The sequence below is a fragment of the Vipera berus genome (assembly GCF_964194415.1).
Source record: "Vipera berus genome assembly, chromosome: 1".
Taxonomy (NCBI): Eukaryota; Metazoa; Chordata; class Lepidosauria; order Squamata; family Viperidae; genus Vipera; species Vipera berus.
In genome coordinates this window covers 190,043,185-190,058,283 of record NC_138202.1, presented here as the reverse complement: position 1 = coordinate 190,058,283, position 15,099 = coordinate 190,043,185, and the positions used below count along the sequence as shown (strand labels likewise).

The window sequence follows — 15,099 nt, the reverse complement described above, 5'->3', positions numbered from 1 at the left end:
TTATATAGCACAGCATTAAGAGATCAGGAAGCTTTTTTCTCTTTTAATTATGATACTGTTTGGGAAACTGTTTGTCTTAAAAAGAAGGATAAAGGTAGAGCAAGTAAATTAGGTACAAAATTCACCACTTAAACTAGAAGTAATATTTAAAGCAGTGGTTGTCATTCTGTACTGTTGCCTAACTTATTTTAATGTCTGCATATGTTTACATTTTAAATCCATTCCAAAGTGTTTCATTTTCTAGATTATGTTTCATAATGTTTCTGAAATAAATTCAGTTTATCAGTAATACTGGACAACAATTTCCCCCCCCCCCCCCCGAAGGTTTGGCTTCCTGAAAACTTTTGCTGATATGATAGACTCCTTCAAACTGAACACAAATACAATTTTAGATTAACAGTAAATGTAGATGCCTGGACAAATATGAAATTAACTCTTAATGACTATAATGTATTTAATCACATAATGTTTCCAACTCACTACATGAGTTCAACAGGGCTAAAAGTGCTTTGTTGCTGATTTTTGTTTCTACTCGGTGTCTGATACATTTAGCTGCAGTGTCCAACAATAATTAGCCAGCATTAATGGATTCCAGTTGCCCTGACACTGATTTTCCATTGTGTCAGTGTCCTGGTGAAATCTTTCAGCATGTACATCACTGACTAGATTTTCGGAAAAGGCGTCCAAGTGTGAATGTAGAAAAGAATCTTCAGTGACATGTTGCATTTCATGGTTTTGTATGCTATAAGAAGTTTGTTGATCAGCTAAATGCAGTTTGGTGCTCTGTAGTTCACCAAAAAACTTCTCAATGACATCCTTAAATATTTTACAGGTGATTTTCTCTGGCCCCCAGTAACAGATCTTCAAACCACTTGTCACTGATGATGTATTTGATATGTGGACCAACAGAATGCTTTTCTTAATCTTGGCATCAGTTATTGTTGAAACATGTCTCAAATAACAAAAACCTTCATTGTTCTTATTCATTGCTTTCACAAAATTTTTCACCAGTTAGAGTTTTATGTGAAATGGAGGCAAAAATATATTTCTCGGGTCAACAAGTGTTTCATGTGCCACATTTTTCTATCCTGGAACCAAATTCTTTCAGAGTGGCCATTTATTTTTAATGTAATGTGACTCTCTTATAACATTGTCCCATTGGCATATGCCACAATAGTACTTGGTATATCTGAGCTGCTTTCCAAGCAGCAGAGCCACTACTTTTAGATCTCCAGGGATATTTCAGGTGTACTTGGTGTACTGAATGTGCTTCAATAATAATTCAATGTTTCTATGTGTTTCATGTATGAGCATAGCTCACAGGTACTGAAGGGTATACATTGCTATTGTGTAAAAACAGAAGATTTCTATACAACGGTATATAATAGGTTAAATTACAGGTTATTTTCATGACTAGCAGTCAAAAATCTATACGATACTCCCAAAAGCAGGGGTAGGCAACCTCGGCTATTTTATGACTCGTGGACTTCAACTCCCAGAATTCCTGAGCCAGCTATTCTGGGAGTTGAAGTCCATGAGTCATAAAAGAGCCGAGGTTGCCTACCCCTGCCCAAAAGTGTTCAGGAAGCAAAGTTTTCATTGTCCAGTGAATCCATTGAAATGTATCTATACTAAAAGAGGAAAAAAGGGAACATAACAGTTTTTTCCCATCTTCATATGTCTGCTTTTATATATATATTTCTGTATTAGGAGATAGATTCTGTGAGATTATATTTAAACATTGAATTGCTGTACATTTATCAATGGTAGTGTTAAGTAGTAAAACATGTTAATATTTTTGTGTTCTCAATGTGGAAAGGTCCTAATAAGAAAGACTATTTACCTAAGGAGGAGAAGCTAGATGAAAGTGATGGGAGGCAAAGCAGTGAACAATTGAGTCATCAGCCTTCTTTATTTTCTAAATCCTTAATCCGCCCTACTGGAAGTGGAAATCTGTCAAACAAAAGGTGTGTATTTCTCAATAGTCTTTGTGAAATAAAATTAATAGATACTTTATATATTTAGTAAATTATATTATAACTTAACATTTAGAAGGGCAATTTTTATATAAAATTTTAAGGGGATCCGGAAGGGGGGAAGCCCAAGGGATCCGGAACGAACTTGGGGGAGTTCGACCTGGGCAGCAGTCCAGACCATCGGACGGTCGCGGGGGGGAGTAGGGGTTTAGCGGTGGACTCAGCTCCGAGTGAGGAGGGTCTTTCTATTTTGACGATTGGGAGGGGCAGAGAGTGTGGGAGCAGAGGGCTTTATCGCAGTTGGGGAACGGACCACCGCTGTCTTCAAGAGGTTGCCTGTTCCCGCCCTTGTGGCTCTTCTTGCTCCCCTGGGGGCATAGGATTGCAGGACCCTGGGCTCAGGTTGGTTTATTTCCACGCCAGGTCCATAGTGAACAAGGCTCCCCTCATACATGATCTTATTGAGGAGGAGAACGCGGACCTGGCCTGCATCACGGAGACCTGGTTGGGCCAAGAGGGGGGGTCCCCCTCTCAGAACTATGCCCACCGGGCTTCCGGGTGCTTCACCAGCTGCGGGCCCAGGGCAGGGGTGGGGGGGTGGCGGTTATTATTAGGGAGAGTCTTTGCGAGTGGCCACTGTCCCTCAGATAGGCGGGTGTGAGTCTCTCCTTTTGAAGCGGGGTCCTGGAGTTCAGTTGGGCCTATTGATTACGTACCTGTCTCCCAGCTGCGTGTCATCGGCCTGCCCAAGCTCCTCGATGTCTTGCCCGGGTTGGCGATTGAGTTCCCCAGGCTTATAGTTCTGGGGGATTTCAATCTGCCTTCCGCGGGTGAGGCGTCTGAGTTGGCTCAGGAGTTCATGGCTTCCATGACAGCCATGGATCTGACTCAAGTAATTCAAGACCTGACCCATAATGGAGGGCACACACTCGACCTGGTTTTTATCTCTGGACAGTGGATTAATGATCTGGGTAGGGGGGATTTAACCATCCAACCCCTTTCATGGTCCGATCAATTTCTTCTCTGGCTAGACTTTCAGTACGCCACCCCCCCCCCCCCGGCCGCTGGGAGGCAGAACCGACCAGGTGGTTCCGCCCCAGGCGCCTGAGGGACCCTGAGAGGTTCCAGACCGGGCTTGGGACATTTCCTGCTTCCCTTGCCCACGACTCAGCTGAGGCCCTAGTAGAAGCCTGGGAGAGGGCGGCTGCTGGGGCCTTGGATCGAGTTGTGCCTTTGCGGCCTCTGACCCAGCGCAGATCCTGGGTGGCCCCCTGGTTCACTGAGGGTCTCCGAAAGATGAAGTGCCGGAAAAGACACCTAGAGAGCTGTTGGAGGTCCAGCAGATCCGAATCTGACCGAACACAGCTAAGAACTTATCTTAAGTCTTACCTAGTGGCGATGGAAGCAGCAAAGTGTGTTTACTTTTCCGCTCTCATTGCATCCGCAGATAACCGCCCAGCTGCCCTGTTTAGAGTGACCCGCTCACTGCTTAATCAGTGACCGAGGGATGACCCCTTGCAGGGTAGGGCTGAGGAATTTGTATAGTATCTGCAGGACAAAATCGCTCAGATCTGGCCTAGTTTGGACTCCGACTGGGCGGAATCCGGCGGAGTGGAGAGGACAGGTCTTGGTTATACCATTTGGGGTGAGTTTGACCCTGTGTCTTTGGATGATGTGGACAGGATTATGCGTAGACTGAGCGCTACAACTTGTCTATTGGACCCATGTCCCTCCTGGCTGGTTTCGGCCGCCGGAGAGGTGACGGGGATGGCTCCAGGCATTTGTCAATGCTTCATTGATGGAGGGTGTCTTCCCCTCTGCCTTAAAAGAGGCGGTGATGAGGCCCCTTCTCAAGAAGCCTGCCCTGGACCCGGCCTCTTTGAATAACTATCATCCTGTCTCCAACCTTCACTTTGTAGCGAAGGTTGTTGAGAGTGTTGTGGCGCGTCAGCTCCCGCAATTCCTGGATGAAGCGGACTATCTGGACCCGCACCAGTCTGGTTTCAGGCTCGGTTACAGCACGGAAACGGCATTGGTTGCACTGGTAGATGATCTCTGGCGGGGCTGGGACAGGGGTTGTCCCTCTGTCCTGGTCCTACTTGACCTCTCAGTGGCTTTTGATACCATCGACCATGGTATCCTGCTGCGACGGCTCAAGGGGTTACGAGTGGGAGGCACTGTTCTACGGTGGTTCTCCTACCTCTCAGGCTGCTCGCAGTTTGTATTGGCAGGGGGGCAGAGATCTACCCCGAGGCCCCTCACTTGTGGGGTGCCTCAGGGGTCGGTTCTCTCCCCCCCTGTTTAACATCTATATGAAACCGCTGGGTGAGATCATCCGTGGCTTTGGGGTGAGGTATCACCAATATGCAGATGATACCCAGTTGTTCATCTCTCCCCCGAGCCAACCCAGTGATGCCCTTGACGTGATGTCCCAGTGCCTGGAGGCAGTGCGGGTCTGGATGGGAAGGAACAGGCTCAGGCTGAACCCCTCCAAGACCGAGTGGCTGTGGATACCGGCATCTCATATTGTGCAACATGTTCCATCTCTTTTGATGGGGGGGAGGTATTGCCCTCCTCAGAAAGGGCCCGCAACTTGGGTGTCCTCCTGGATTCACGGCTTAACTTGGAGGATCATCTAACTGCTGTGACCAGGGGGGCCTTCGCACAGGTTCGCCTGGTGTGCCAGTTGTGCCCCTTTTTGGACTGAGATGCCCTATGCACGGTCACCCACGCCCTTGTCACTTCTCGCCTGGATTACTACAATGCTCTCTACATGGGGCTACCCTTAAAGTGCACCCGGAGGCTTCAGCTGGTGCAAAATGCAGCCGTGTGGGTGCTTATGGGAGTTTCTCGATACTCCCATGTTACACCACTCCTGCGCGAGCTGCATTGGCTTCCGATTGCCCTCTGGGTGCGATTCAAGGTGCTGGTAATTACCTTTAAAGCCCTACATGGCTTAGACCCGGGGTATTTGCGAGACCACTTGCTGCCATTGTCAACCTCCCATCGCCCGGTTCGCTCCCACAGAGTCGGCCTCCTCAGGGTTCTGTCGGCTAAGCAATGCTGGCTGGCGACCCCCAGGGGGAGAGCCTTCTCTGTGGGCGTGCCGACCCTCTGGAATGAGTTGCCTCCGGAGCTGCTTCTGCCGTGACCTGACGACATGGATGTTCCAACAATTGGACCTGGACTAACTATAGTTTTAAATTTGGTTTTATTGGGTTAATTGTTATGTATTTATTACATTTATTGTTTAATTCTTTTTTTAAATTTTGTATTTTATGTTTTTTAACTTTTTATTGTTGTGAGCCACCCTGAGTCCTTAGGGAGAAGGGCGGCATATAAATTTAATCAATTCAATTCAATTCAGTTCAATTCTGTGGGCTATCTGTAGTATGCCTTTATATATTTATTTGTCATATTCATTTTGAGTTTGCTGTAGGCTTGGTAGTGTTGAATAGAACTGCCACTGGGAGGGATAGTTTTATGATTTTTGTGGTCAGTTGAAAACTAAGAAGACTGATGCCAAGCTAATTGTGAAAGAAACCAAGTTTTGTTTTTATATTACATTCTCAAAAATTTGGATAATTATATTTAGGGAGATATTTACAATTACAGCTACTAAGGCAGTTGCCATTATAATTATTCAGTCAAATATACAGAGAAGATATCTCTTACTATTTAATAATTTGCTATTCTAGTGATGAAGGACCTAATTTGGTTAATCACTTCTTTAAGTAATTAACCAAATTATGTCCATCACTAGAACAGCAAATTATTAAAGAGTAAGAAATAGGGATATAATTAATTTGAACAGAAGAAATTGTCCTATGCTAGGTAAGATTGTTCTTCTATTTCACTAAGCGTGATATTTTCCCAATTTGAAAATCTCCATATTATTTGCATAGTGTCTTTCTGCGAACTGTCTCTCGTTTATAATATAGCTCTACCCACTTCCCTTTAGAATTGGAGATTCCTACCTCATCAGCTTCCATTATTATGTATTAAGAGATTATAGTAGTTTTCCCATTCCCCATGTAATTTTCTGTTAGTTGGTACCCAGTACACTCTCAGTTAATCCCTACATCTAGATCAAACCAAGCACACGTATTACTCAGTGAAATATAATTGATGTTTGTTTATTCATGTATTAAATACCAACAAGGTTCAAAACAGTTAACAGACAAAATGGGATAAAAGGCAAGCAGAAGCAATGAAAGAAAGAAGCATGAACTATGAACAAGAATGTACATTATCTATATATTTCCAATAGAAGAGAATATATGCACCTCTCTAAGCTTGGTTAGTTGCTTGCAGACATTCTTATGTAACATTCAAAAGACACAATACAAAAGCTAAGATGAGAACAAAAAAACAGGCCATACTGTATTTTCTACAGTGACCACATCCATAAGCAGGAATTAACACCAGGCAAACAAACAGAAAACAATATCCCAATCGAGGAACTACTAAAGAGAAAACCATGCCCTCACCAGCACTGGCAGAGCAATCTACTGTATATAAACGGAGTAAATCCCACACTTTACTTACACTAGTGATATTACATATTTGGGTAATGAAACATCTGCAAGCAAACAATAGCAAGGATTTGACAGTTCAATTTTGAGCTACATATATTCTCTTCTATAGAAAATATATAGATAATGTAGATTCTTGCCCATGTTACTTTTTATAACTATCAAAAGGACACGGGGTTTTCCAAAGCCACTGGAAATAATGTTATGGCTAATATTGCTGTAATTGCTTATTTGCTGATTATTATATTATCTATTTGTTGGCTAAGCACTGTAAAAATAATTACATTTGCTCTGGGTAATTAGCATGGGCTGTTCCAAAGGAAGTGGCCTTTGATTAGTCCAGCTTTAATCCTTCTGTGTACATAATAGCACCAGAAATAAGATGGGACCCTAGGTGAATCCCTTCACTATTCTGTATTATTAAAGAAGCAATTGGTGGATGGAGGTGATGTATTGAATCTGAAACCTGCTAGGTGTACTACATAACTCTCATGATCTCACAAGTGGCATGCTAAATGCTAACTGGAAAGCTGAAATTCTACAGGTATGTTAGGGAACATGGAAGATGGAAATTGCCCAGTCGTAGGCAACCTGATATTCTTCAGACATTTTGAACGATAACCCGTACATTATTTTACAGATGAATTTGACATTACATTCATTTTTAGACTTTAGTCCCAAGGAATGGTAAGCATCTTTTCATGAGTAAAATGTTTTTGTGAAGTAACTAGCATGATTTAATTATATTATTCCAGACCATAGCTAATTCACATCATTACAAGCAGACAGCCATATCCAAGGAACACAAAAGAAATAAAGCTATTCCTTCATCAGGTGATCTATATACTCTACACACACACACACACACTAACTCTCAGAGACTTGGCATAAAAAAGGTCATGTATTCTTGTGCACTAGGTAAAGAAATGTTCCTTTTTTATGTCTTGCTTCTTACAGTTCTCCAGCTAAGAAATCTGGCCTTAAAAAGTCTTTGCAATTTGAGCCATATGCCTTTGATTGTGGATCTGAAGGTCAGGGCTCAGAGAATGCAGAAGTGTCAGCCTTTTCCTTCAACAATCTTATAGGAATGGAGGTAGAAACCTCTGAGGATAAGTACCGCCTTTTAGACCAGAGAGATAAAATGATGCGTCAAGGTAAGAGTTGTTGAAGCACTATGATAATAATACTTGAAATGTAAATTGGGTAAGAGGATTTGTGAAGTCATAAAGCCATATAACTATTGTTACACAACAATGAAGATATTAGCTATTGATATACAATTCTACATTATTCAGGAGTATAGAATTTTAATACTTCCTGTATTTTCCCTATAGTATTTTATTTTATATTTCATTCTGCCAATTTCCAGTTGGACTTGTGGCAGTGTACAGTAAACAAAAATCAGATCAGGTGAGCTTTCTTTCAGTCATTTTTTGTTGGTATTCAGTTATATGTAATTTCCAGAGACTACCTGTACAAGTCCTGCAGTTTTCTTGGCAGGTTTTTCAAAAGTGGCTTGCATCCTTCCTAGGGCTGGAAGAAGGTGATTGGGCCAAGATCATTCTGCTGGTTATGTGCCTAAGGGGCACAAGATGTACTGCATGTTGTGAAATGCAAAAAATTACTCAGATAACAATAAACCAAAATAAATATAACAGTAATAGATAAATAATACAGAAATAATAACCTTTAAAGCTTCAAATCATACCTTAAGTTACTGCAGCAAAAAAAAAAGTGTGTTGATGACAGGTCTTAAATGATCTTCCAAACAGCCTTGTTTTTAAGTCTTTTCTAAAAGTCAATGATGGAGTCATCTTGATTTCTAATGGGAGGATATCCATAAAGTAGGTCCCATTGATGAAAAACAGGAATTTCTTGCTTTCCTCTGGATCACATAGTGAGAAGAACCTTAAGCATCTACTTCTACAACATGCTCACCAAATGGGCAGAATCTATTTTAAAAAGGTGGTTTTCTAGATACCTGGGTGTTAAACCATATGTAGCATTTGAAAGATCAAAACTAGTACTTTGAAGTGGACCTGGAAACCAGTATAAAGCTTGCTGCTCCAGTATTTTGTGTGAATAGTAGTCTTCATCCATCAGTAAATATCAGTAAATGCATTGTGGAGATTGTAGCTTTTGAATAGCTTTCAGTGGTCCAGTCAATACTTGGGATGGTAGAATAAGACTTCTTTATCCCATTTATATCCCGACCTTCTCCGAAGACTCAGGGCGGCTTACAATCTAAGAAGCACAAATCAATGTGCTTAGCAATAGCCTTCATTCTATCTATATGCCTGCTTATTAGGGCTTTTGCCCCCGCCCCCCCAGCGGCATTTTTACAAAGTCAGCTTATTGCCCCCAACAATCTGGGTCCTCATTTTACCTACCTCGGAAGGATGGAAGGCTGAGTCAACCTTCTCAGTGGGAGCGCCTGCCCTCTGGAACCAGCTGCCGGTGGAGCTGAGGACTGCCCCCGACCTCCGATCATTCCGCCGGGGCCTGAAGACCTGGCTCTTTGAGCTCTCGGGCCCAGGCTGAGGAGAAAATTATTTTAATTGGGGTTTTTAATAGTACAGGGTTAATTTAATATTTTTTAACTTGGCTTTTAACTTTTGTATGTTTGATTTTTAATTCCCTGTAAACCGCCCTGAGTCCTCAGGGAAAGGGCGGTATATAAATGCAATAAAATAAAATAAAATAAAATAAAATAAAATAAAAAAACCTTGAGCCTGGTGGGACTCGAACCTGCACTAATTTCAGGCAGCTGGTGTTACTTAAGGAGGCATTAGCCCACTGCTCCACCAAGGCTCATAAGACTGCAGGATACCCATATCCACTAAGTCTTGCTAGGTTTGAGCGTGACTGTTCTTCTGCATCCTGATTACCACCTGAACAACAAAGTATCCCCTGGGCAGTCAAGGTTCAAGATATACATTTATAATTCCTAGCAGGAAAATCAATAATGCATGTGTAATGTAGTTTTTAAAAAAATAGAGTTGCAAGGGTCCATTAGTGCCAGATACATAGAACTCTTATAGCTTCCTTATCTTCATAAATAGCTATTGTGGGACATCACTGGTAATTGCAATTCAATTTTATTATACATGGGCAGAATAAAGCTAGAATAATAAAAAAGTTGCTGAAATTTAAAAATTCCCATTTTACTAATTGTACGTCTTATGGATATGTTAGCATTTTTAAACATGGACATTTTTCCATGAAAATGTAGCAAGTTTATTTTTGGAAAATGTTTATGTTTATACCACTTTGTATATATAAGACAGAGAAAGTGGCACCATTCACCACAGGTAGTTCTTGACTTATGACAGCTTGTTTTACAACCATTCAGAATTACGATGGCCTTGAAATTGGGTGCTTTATGTCTTGTAAAGCATTTTTGGTCATTATAAAATATTGCACCCCTCCCAGGGGGATGTGACTGCACTTTGGGTGCTTGACATTTAAGATTGGTTGCAGTGTCCCATGATCACATGACCATGATTTATGATGTTTTTTGTTTTCTGCAAAAAAAACACATTTGGAAGAATGGTTTTACTTAACAACTGCATGATTTGTTTAATATCCACGATGATTTGCTTAATGACCACCATGTTTGAAAAATGGGCCTGGTCATGTGGTTGCCTGGATGTACGACCACAATGACCTATGACTGGATTTCTGGGCCTGATTGTAGTTGTAAGTCAAAAACTACTTGTATTTTCATCATTATAAATATTGATCCTCTCTTTGCATGTGTACTTCTAGTGAAATGAATTCTCTATACCTTATGTATCTAGCTCGAGTAAAACAAATGCATCTTGGCAAAGCTAAAACCTTTGTTGGCACATGTCCAGATATGTGTCCAGAAAAAGAGCGTTACATGAGAGAAACAAGGAACCAACTTAGTTCTTTTGAAGTGATACCAGGAACTGACAAGGTAAAAATAATTGAATACTTTCCAAGCAATAATTCTCCAACTTCAGATTTATTATTTGTGTTTGGACACAACGAGATCTTACATCCAAACTCTTAAGCATGTCTTTGACTTAGAGCTATGTTTTACCTGCTGAAGGTTATTGACACATTTTAAAGATACTTCATTCATTCCCATTTCCTTTGTCTATTGTTTAATTCTGCACATGGTAAAGAGCTGTCTCTTTTCTTACACAAATATAAAAAATAGATTATGTAGCACCAACAAAACCATAATGAAGATTTTCATTTCCAGATCCAAACCTTATTTTACTGCTTTTTACTTAAGACAGTTTAGAAGATTAGGCCGGCGGTCGGCAACCTTAAACACTCAAAGAGCCACTTGGACCCAGAGAAAAGAAAACACTGGGAGCCGGTGCGCGCAAGGAGAAGAACTTGATTGAAATGTTTAATTAAAAAGAAATAGAGGCTGCTGTGCATGAGTGTTCTCCCTCCCTCCCTCCCTCTCTCTGATCTTCTGCTCACCAGGCAAGCTGGCTTCAGGCTGTTCCCCGACAAGCTGACACACATTCTTATTGGGCTGGCTCTTCTGCCCTTGGTCTGCCAGTCTTCTTCCCCCACTCTGTTGTGTGTGTGTGTGTGTGTGTGTGTGTGTGTGTGTGTGAGAGAGAGAGAGAGAGAGAGAGAGAGAGAAAGAGAGAGAAGGGAAACACAAGTGCCTCTCTCTGTCTCTCTCTCTCTGGAGGACGACTGGGAGCCGCAGGAGAAGGCTGAAACAGCTGCATGCGGCTTCAGAGCCACGGGTTGCTGACCTGTGGATTAGGCAATCAAATAACACTTATTGGACTCAAATTAAATTTAGGAGTATGCTTTCATTCTGTGAGTTCCATTCTTTTCCACTTTAAAAAACTTCCTTGTTACAGATCTGTATTTACAAAATATATGAGAAATTTGAAAAAAGTGAATAGATTTTAGTTCTTGATTCTTTTTCCTTCAGTTCTTGCTTAAACAGATTTGAAAAAAGATAGTTACTCTGTTGAAGTGTTTTGTTAAAAGTAACAAATTCTTATTTGATTTTATATGGGTTCAATCATATCTTAAGAAGCTTTATTATATATCATTAGTGGGACGATTTACAGTAGCTGAAGAATGGTTTATATCCTCATCCAAAATCAAAACCATCAAAATAGAATATTTAATATTAAATACAAGACTCTTGAAAATCTTTTAAAAGTATGAGAAAAGGTTCCAGAATTTGAACTCGTTACGCCTCTCCAGAGTTCTTTCTGACCTAAAATTCTTCATTTCACTAATTATAAAATATTTTAAAATTATGCCATATCAATCAAAATCTAGATTCTGTTGGAGAAGATGTAATCACATTTTTACATACTAGATTAAATACTTATAAATCATTTGATTTGGACTCTTAGGACAGGAATCTACTACACTACAGTATCCGTGATAGGTAGCTACCAGATCTTGTTTGAAAATCTCCAGCAATCTACCGTATTCTAGTAAACCATTCTACTGTTTAACCATTCTTTACAATAATGAATTAATTTCCGTAATGAAGATTGAACTGACAATTTTTTTCCTGTTCCTTATGTTACAATTGAAACGTGAAGACCCGTCTGTTCTTATATAGGGTGCTGCTTAGCATTGCGAAGATCCAGCTTTGAGTCCATTCTGAACAATGAAAACTCAGTATATGACTTCGAACAAATCACTGTCTTTCAGCCCAATCTCTCTTATAGGTAGTCATCGCAAAGGAAAAATGAAAGATGTCCATTTAAGCTACCTTGGATTGCTGACGAAAAGGTGGGATATAAACTTCAATCTAGAATTTTACGGTGCAAATGTTTTTCTTTCTTTAAGGTTGACCATGCAGCAGCAATAAAAGAGTATAGTAGGTCTTCTGCAGACCAGGAAGAACCTTTACCACATGAACTGAGGCCTTCGGAAGTATTAAGCATGACCATGGACTATTTAGTATCTCATATCATGGACAAAGGAGAAGGGAACTACAGGGAGTGGTATGATTTTGTCTGGAACAGAACCCGAGGGATAAGAAAGGTAACCATTAAAAAAAACCCAGAATAAATACAAATAGAAGGGTAAGACTGAAGGAAATAAAAGATGAGGGAAAGGAAGAGGGACACTGTCAGATTCCATTTGTATTTCATTTCTGTCTCTTCTGTGCAAACCCCAAATCTCACCCTTCCCTGGATTCTGCCATTCCCAAGGAGAAAAGGGAACAAGCATGGGATTTTATTACTTTCACTTCTTTAATTGTAAACTTTGTGTATTCCCCTGCCTGCTATCCATCACAATATAACCAATTACCAGGCATTCCCCTCTTATCTTGCGGACAGCTAAGAAAGGGGGTGGTAAGTGAGGAATCTGGATTGTTTCTCCGCATGAAATGTGAGGGGGTGGGAATGATCCTGTTTGTCCCACGAGGAGCTTGCCACCTGGAGTTTGGCTGATCCGGAACTGACCGAATGAACTGAGGGGTGGAGTTTGCTTGGGGACACTTTAAAAATACCAATCTCTGAGGGGATTCTTCAGATCCTGTCTATTATACCCTCTATCATCTATATCTTAGTAAAAGTTCCTGCTTGGATAATCTTGTCTCCAAGAGTCTTTCTTTCTTAAGATGTGGATTGAAGTGGGTTCTGACAGACACATTGTGGAGATAGCAAGATAATGCTTACCTGTTCTCAAACTTTGCTTGCTTACTTACTTATTTATAAAATGTATAGGCCGCCCTTCTAACCTCAGGGTAATTCTGGGCAGCTTACAGTCATATGGAAGGTATTGAGGTTTGGTCTTTCGCTGTCTCTTTCGCTGTCTTTGAACATTAATTAAGATAAGATAACGTTTATTGCCATTTTTTACTGTGAGCACAACGGCACACATCAAAAATGAAATTTAGTTGCTGCTTGATTTCTTGTTTGCCTCTTTTTTTTAACATTTCCACTTCCTCTTGTACCTGGAATTATTGGTTAATCTGCATCACCTTTTCATCTGCTTTTCCACCAATGAAAAAAGTGATCTCTATTAACTGCACACTTCTTGGGTTGGGTTCAGGAGGTATTTGGAATACTTTCGGTTACATTACATAAAGCATTAACTGAGATTTATAGAAATATATAATTAAGAATAGCCACATCAAATTTCTAAGAAGATTTTGATGAGTTTTATTTTGTTGAATTTTGTTGTTCTAACATTTTGCCTTTTTATGTTTGGCTAGGATATAACTCAACAACATCTCTGTTCTCCTCTGACTGTTTCTTTGATTGAAAAATGTGCCCGTTTTCATATTCACTGCTCTCATCATTTGTGTGAAGAACCCATGTCATCATTTGATGCAAAGATTAACAACGAAAACATGACTAAATGTCTCCAGAGCCTGAAGGAGATGTATCAGGACCTTGCAAATAAGGGTATTTACTGCAAGGGTGAAGCAGAATTTAGGGGATACAATGTCCTCCTGAACCTTAACAAAGGGGATATTCTCAGGTGACTTTTTAAATGTTTACAACATTGATTTGACTTTTTTCACTGCAAACATTTGATTGCATTGTTCATGAATTTAGAACGATAAGATTTAATCACTTTTAATGTAGAGAAATGTAATTATATGATGGGGTGTTCAGTGATTTTTGACTAGGATTTGCATTCCAAAAGATAGACAAGCCAGGATTAAGAAGTAGAACAGTAATAGGTAAGAGCAAAAATGCAGTTTAAAATATTTATTATTTTAAATTAATAAAAATATCATTGGATAATGTATTAATTATTACAATTTCCTGGGAACATTTATAAGAGTTCTGTGGGTCATATGCAAAGGATCTTTGGACATCCTTTGAACTTGTTGCAGATTTTCATAGTGCAAGATTAGAAGACACCAAAGGTTTATCATCATCTAACACTGCCAAAGACAAAACCATCCATCTAACATTAGTTCTTTTAAATTATCATCTAGCACAGACAGTGTTTCGTACTGGCTGCTAATGACAAATTATTTCCTGTTTTTGAAATGAACAGGATAGCTGCTTCAGTTCAGTAATATTAAATTGTCCAGGTAGTAGGGTTCTTCTTAGTAGATAAACATTGATAATAATTTGTCCCCAAGAGTCCATTTCTCTTTTATAATAAAAAGAAGTACTTAAAAGTAAGGTTGAATAATTCATACATTTCATAAATTTACAGAGAAGGATTTTTGCAAAAATATGTTCTTGAAACCAGAATAAAACAGTTCTATGTTAGCTAGTTCAAAAGCAAAGAGTTGAAGCACCTTAAAGGTTAATAGATTAATTATGACATGTACTTTCATCAGCATCAGACTCATGAAAAAGTTGACTACTGTCATAATATTGATGTAAAAGATGGTAAGTTGACCTAAAAATTGAGAGGTGCAAGAGATTGTTTTCATTGTTTTATATTGACTTCATTATTGTATCTTTTGATTGTTCGATCAAATCCTTATATCTATCAGTATCTGTTTTTATGTGCAGGCCTAGGGAAAACTATCATGAAATTGATTCTGGTCTAAAGACTACTTTGATAATAATCATTGTAAATTTATTCACATGTTTTATTTAGGTGTAATGTGATTTATTTTGGCTTGCCATGATGTGAGTTAG

General features: G+C 39.9%; 1 protein-coding gene across 2 annotated transcripts in view; it reads left to right on the top strand.

Annotated features, from left to right (window-relative positions):
• The window catches only part of MCM3AP (minichromosome maintenance complex component 3 associated protein), an 80,696-nt gene that overhangs the window by 10,952 nt on the left and 54,645 nt on the right, over positions 1 to 15,099 (top strand). For both annotated transcript variants that reach the window (XR_014026697.1, XM_081329670.1), the window contains exons 5-9: positions 1,820 to 1,967; positions 7,469 to 7,665; positions 10,312 to 10,451; positions 12,326 to 12,523; positions 13,704 to 13,972. Coding sequence is in view for 1 of the 2 variants with exons in the window: in XM_081329670.1 (XP_081185796.1) it covers positions 1,820 to 1,967; positions 7,469 to 7,665; positions 10,312 to 10,451; positions 12,326 to 12,523; positions 13,704 to 13,972 (952 nt within the window). In the remaining variant the exon portion in view is untranslated. The remainder of the gene's footprint in view (positions 1 to 1,819; positions 1,968 to 7,468; positions 7,666 to 10,311; positions 10,452 to 12,325; positions 12,524 to 13,703; positions 13,973 to 15,099) is intronic.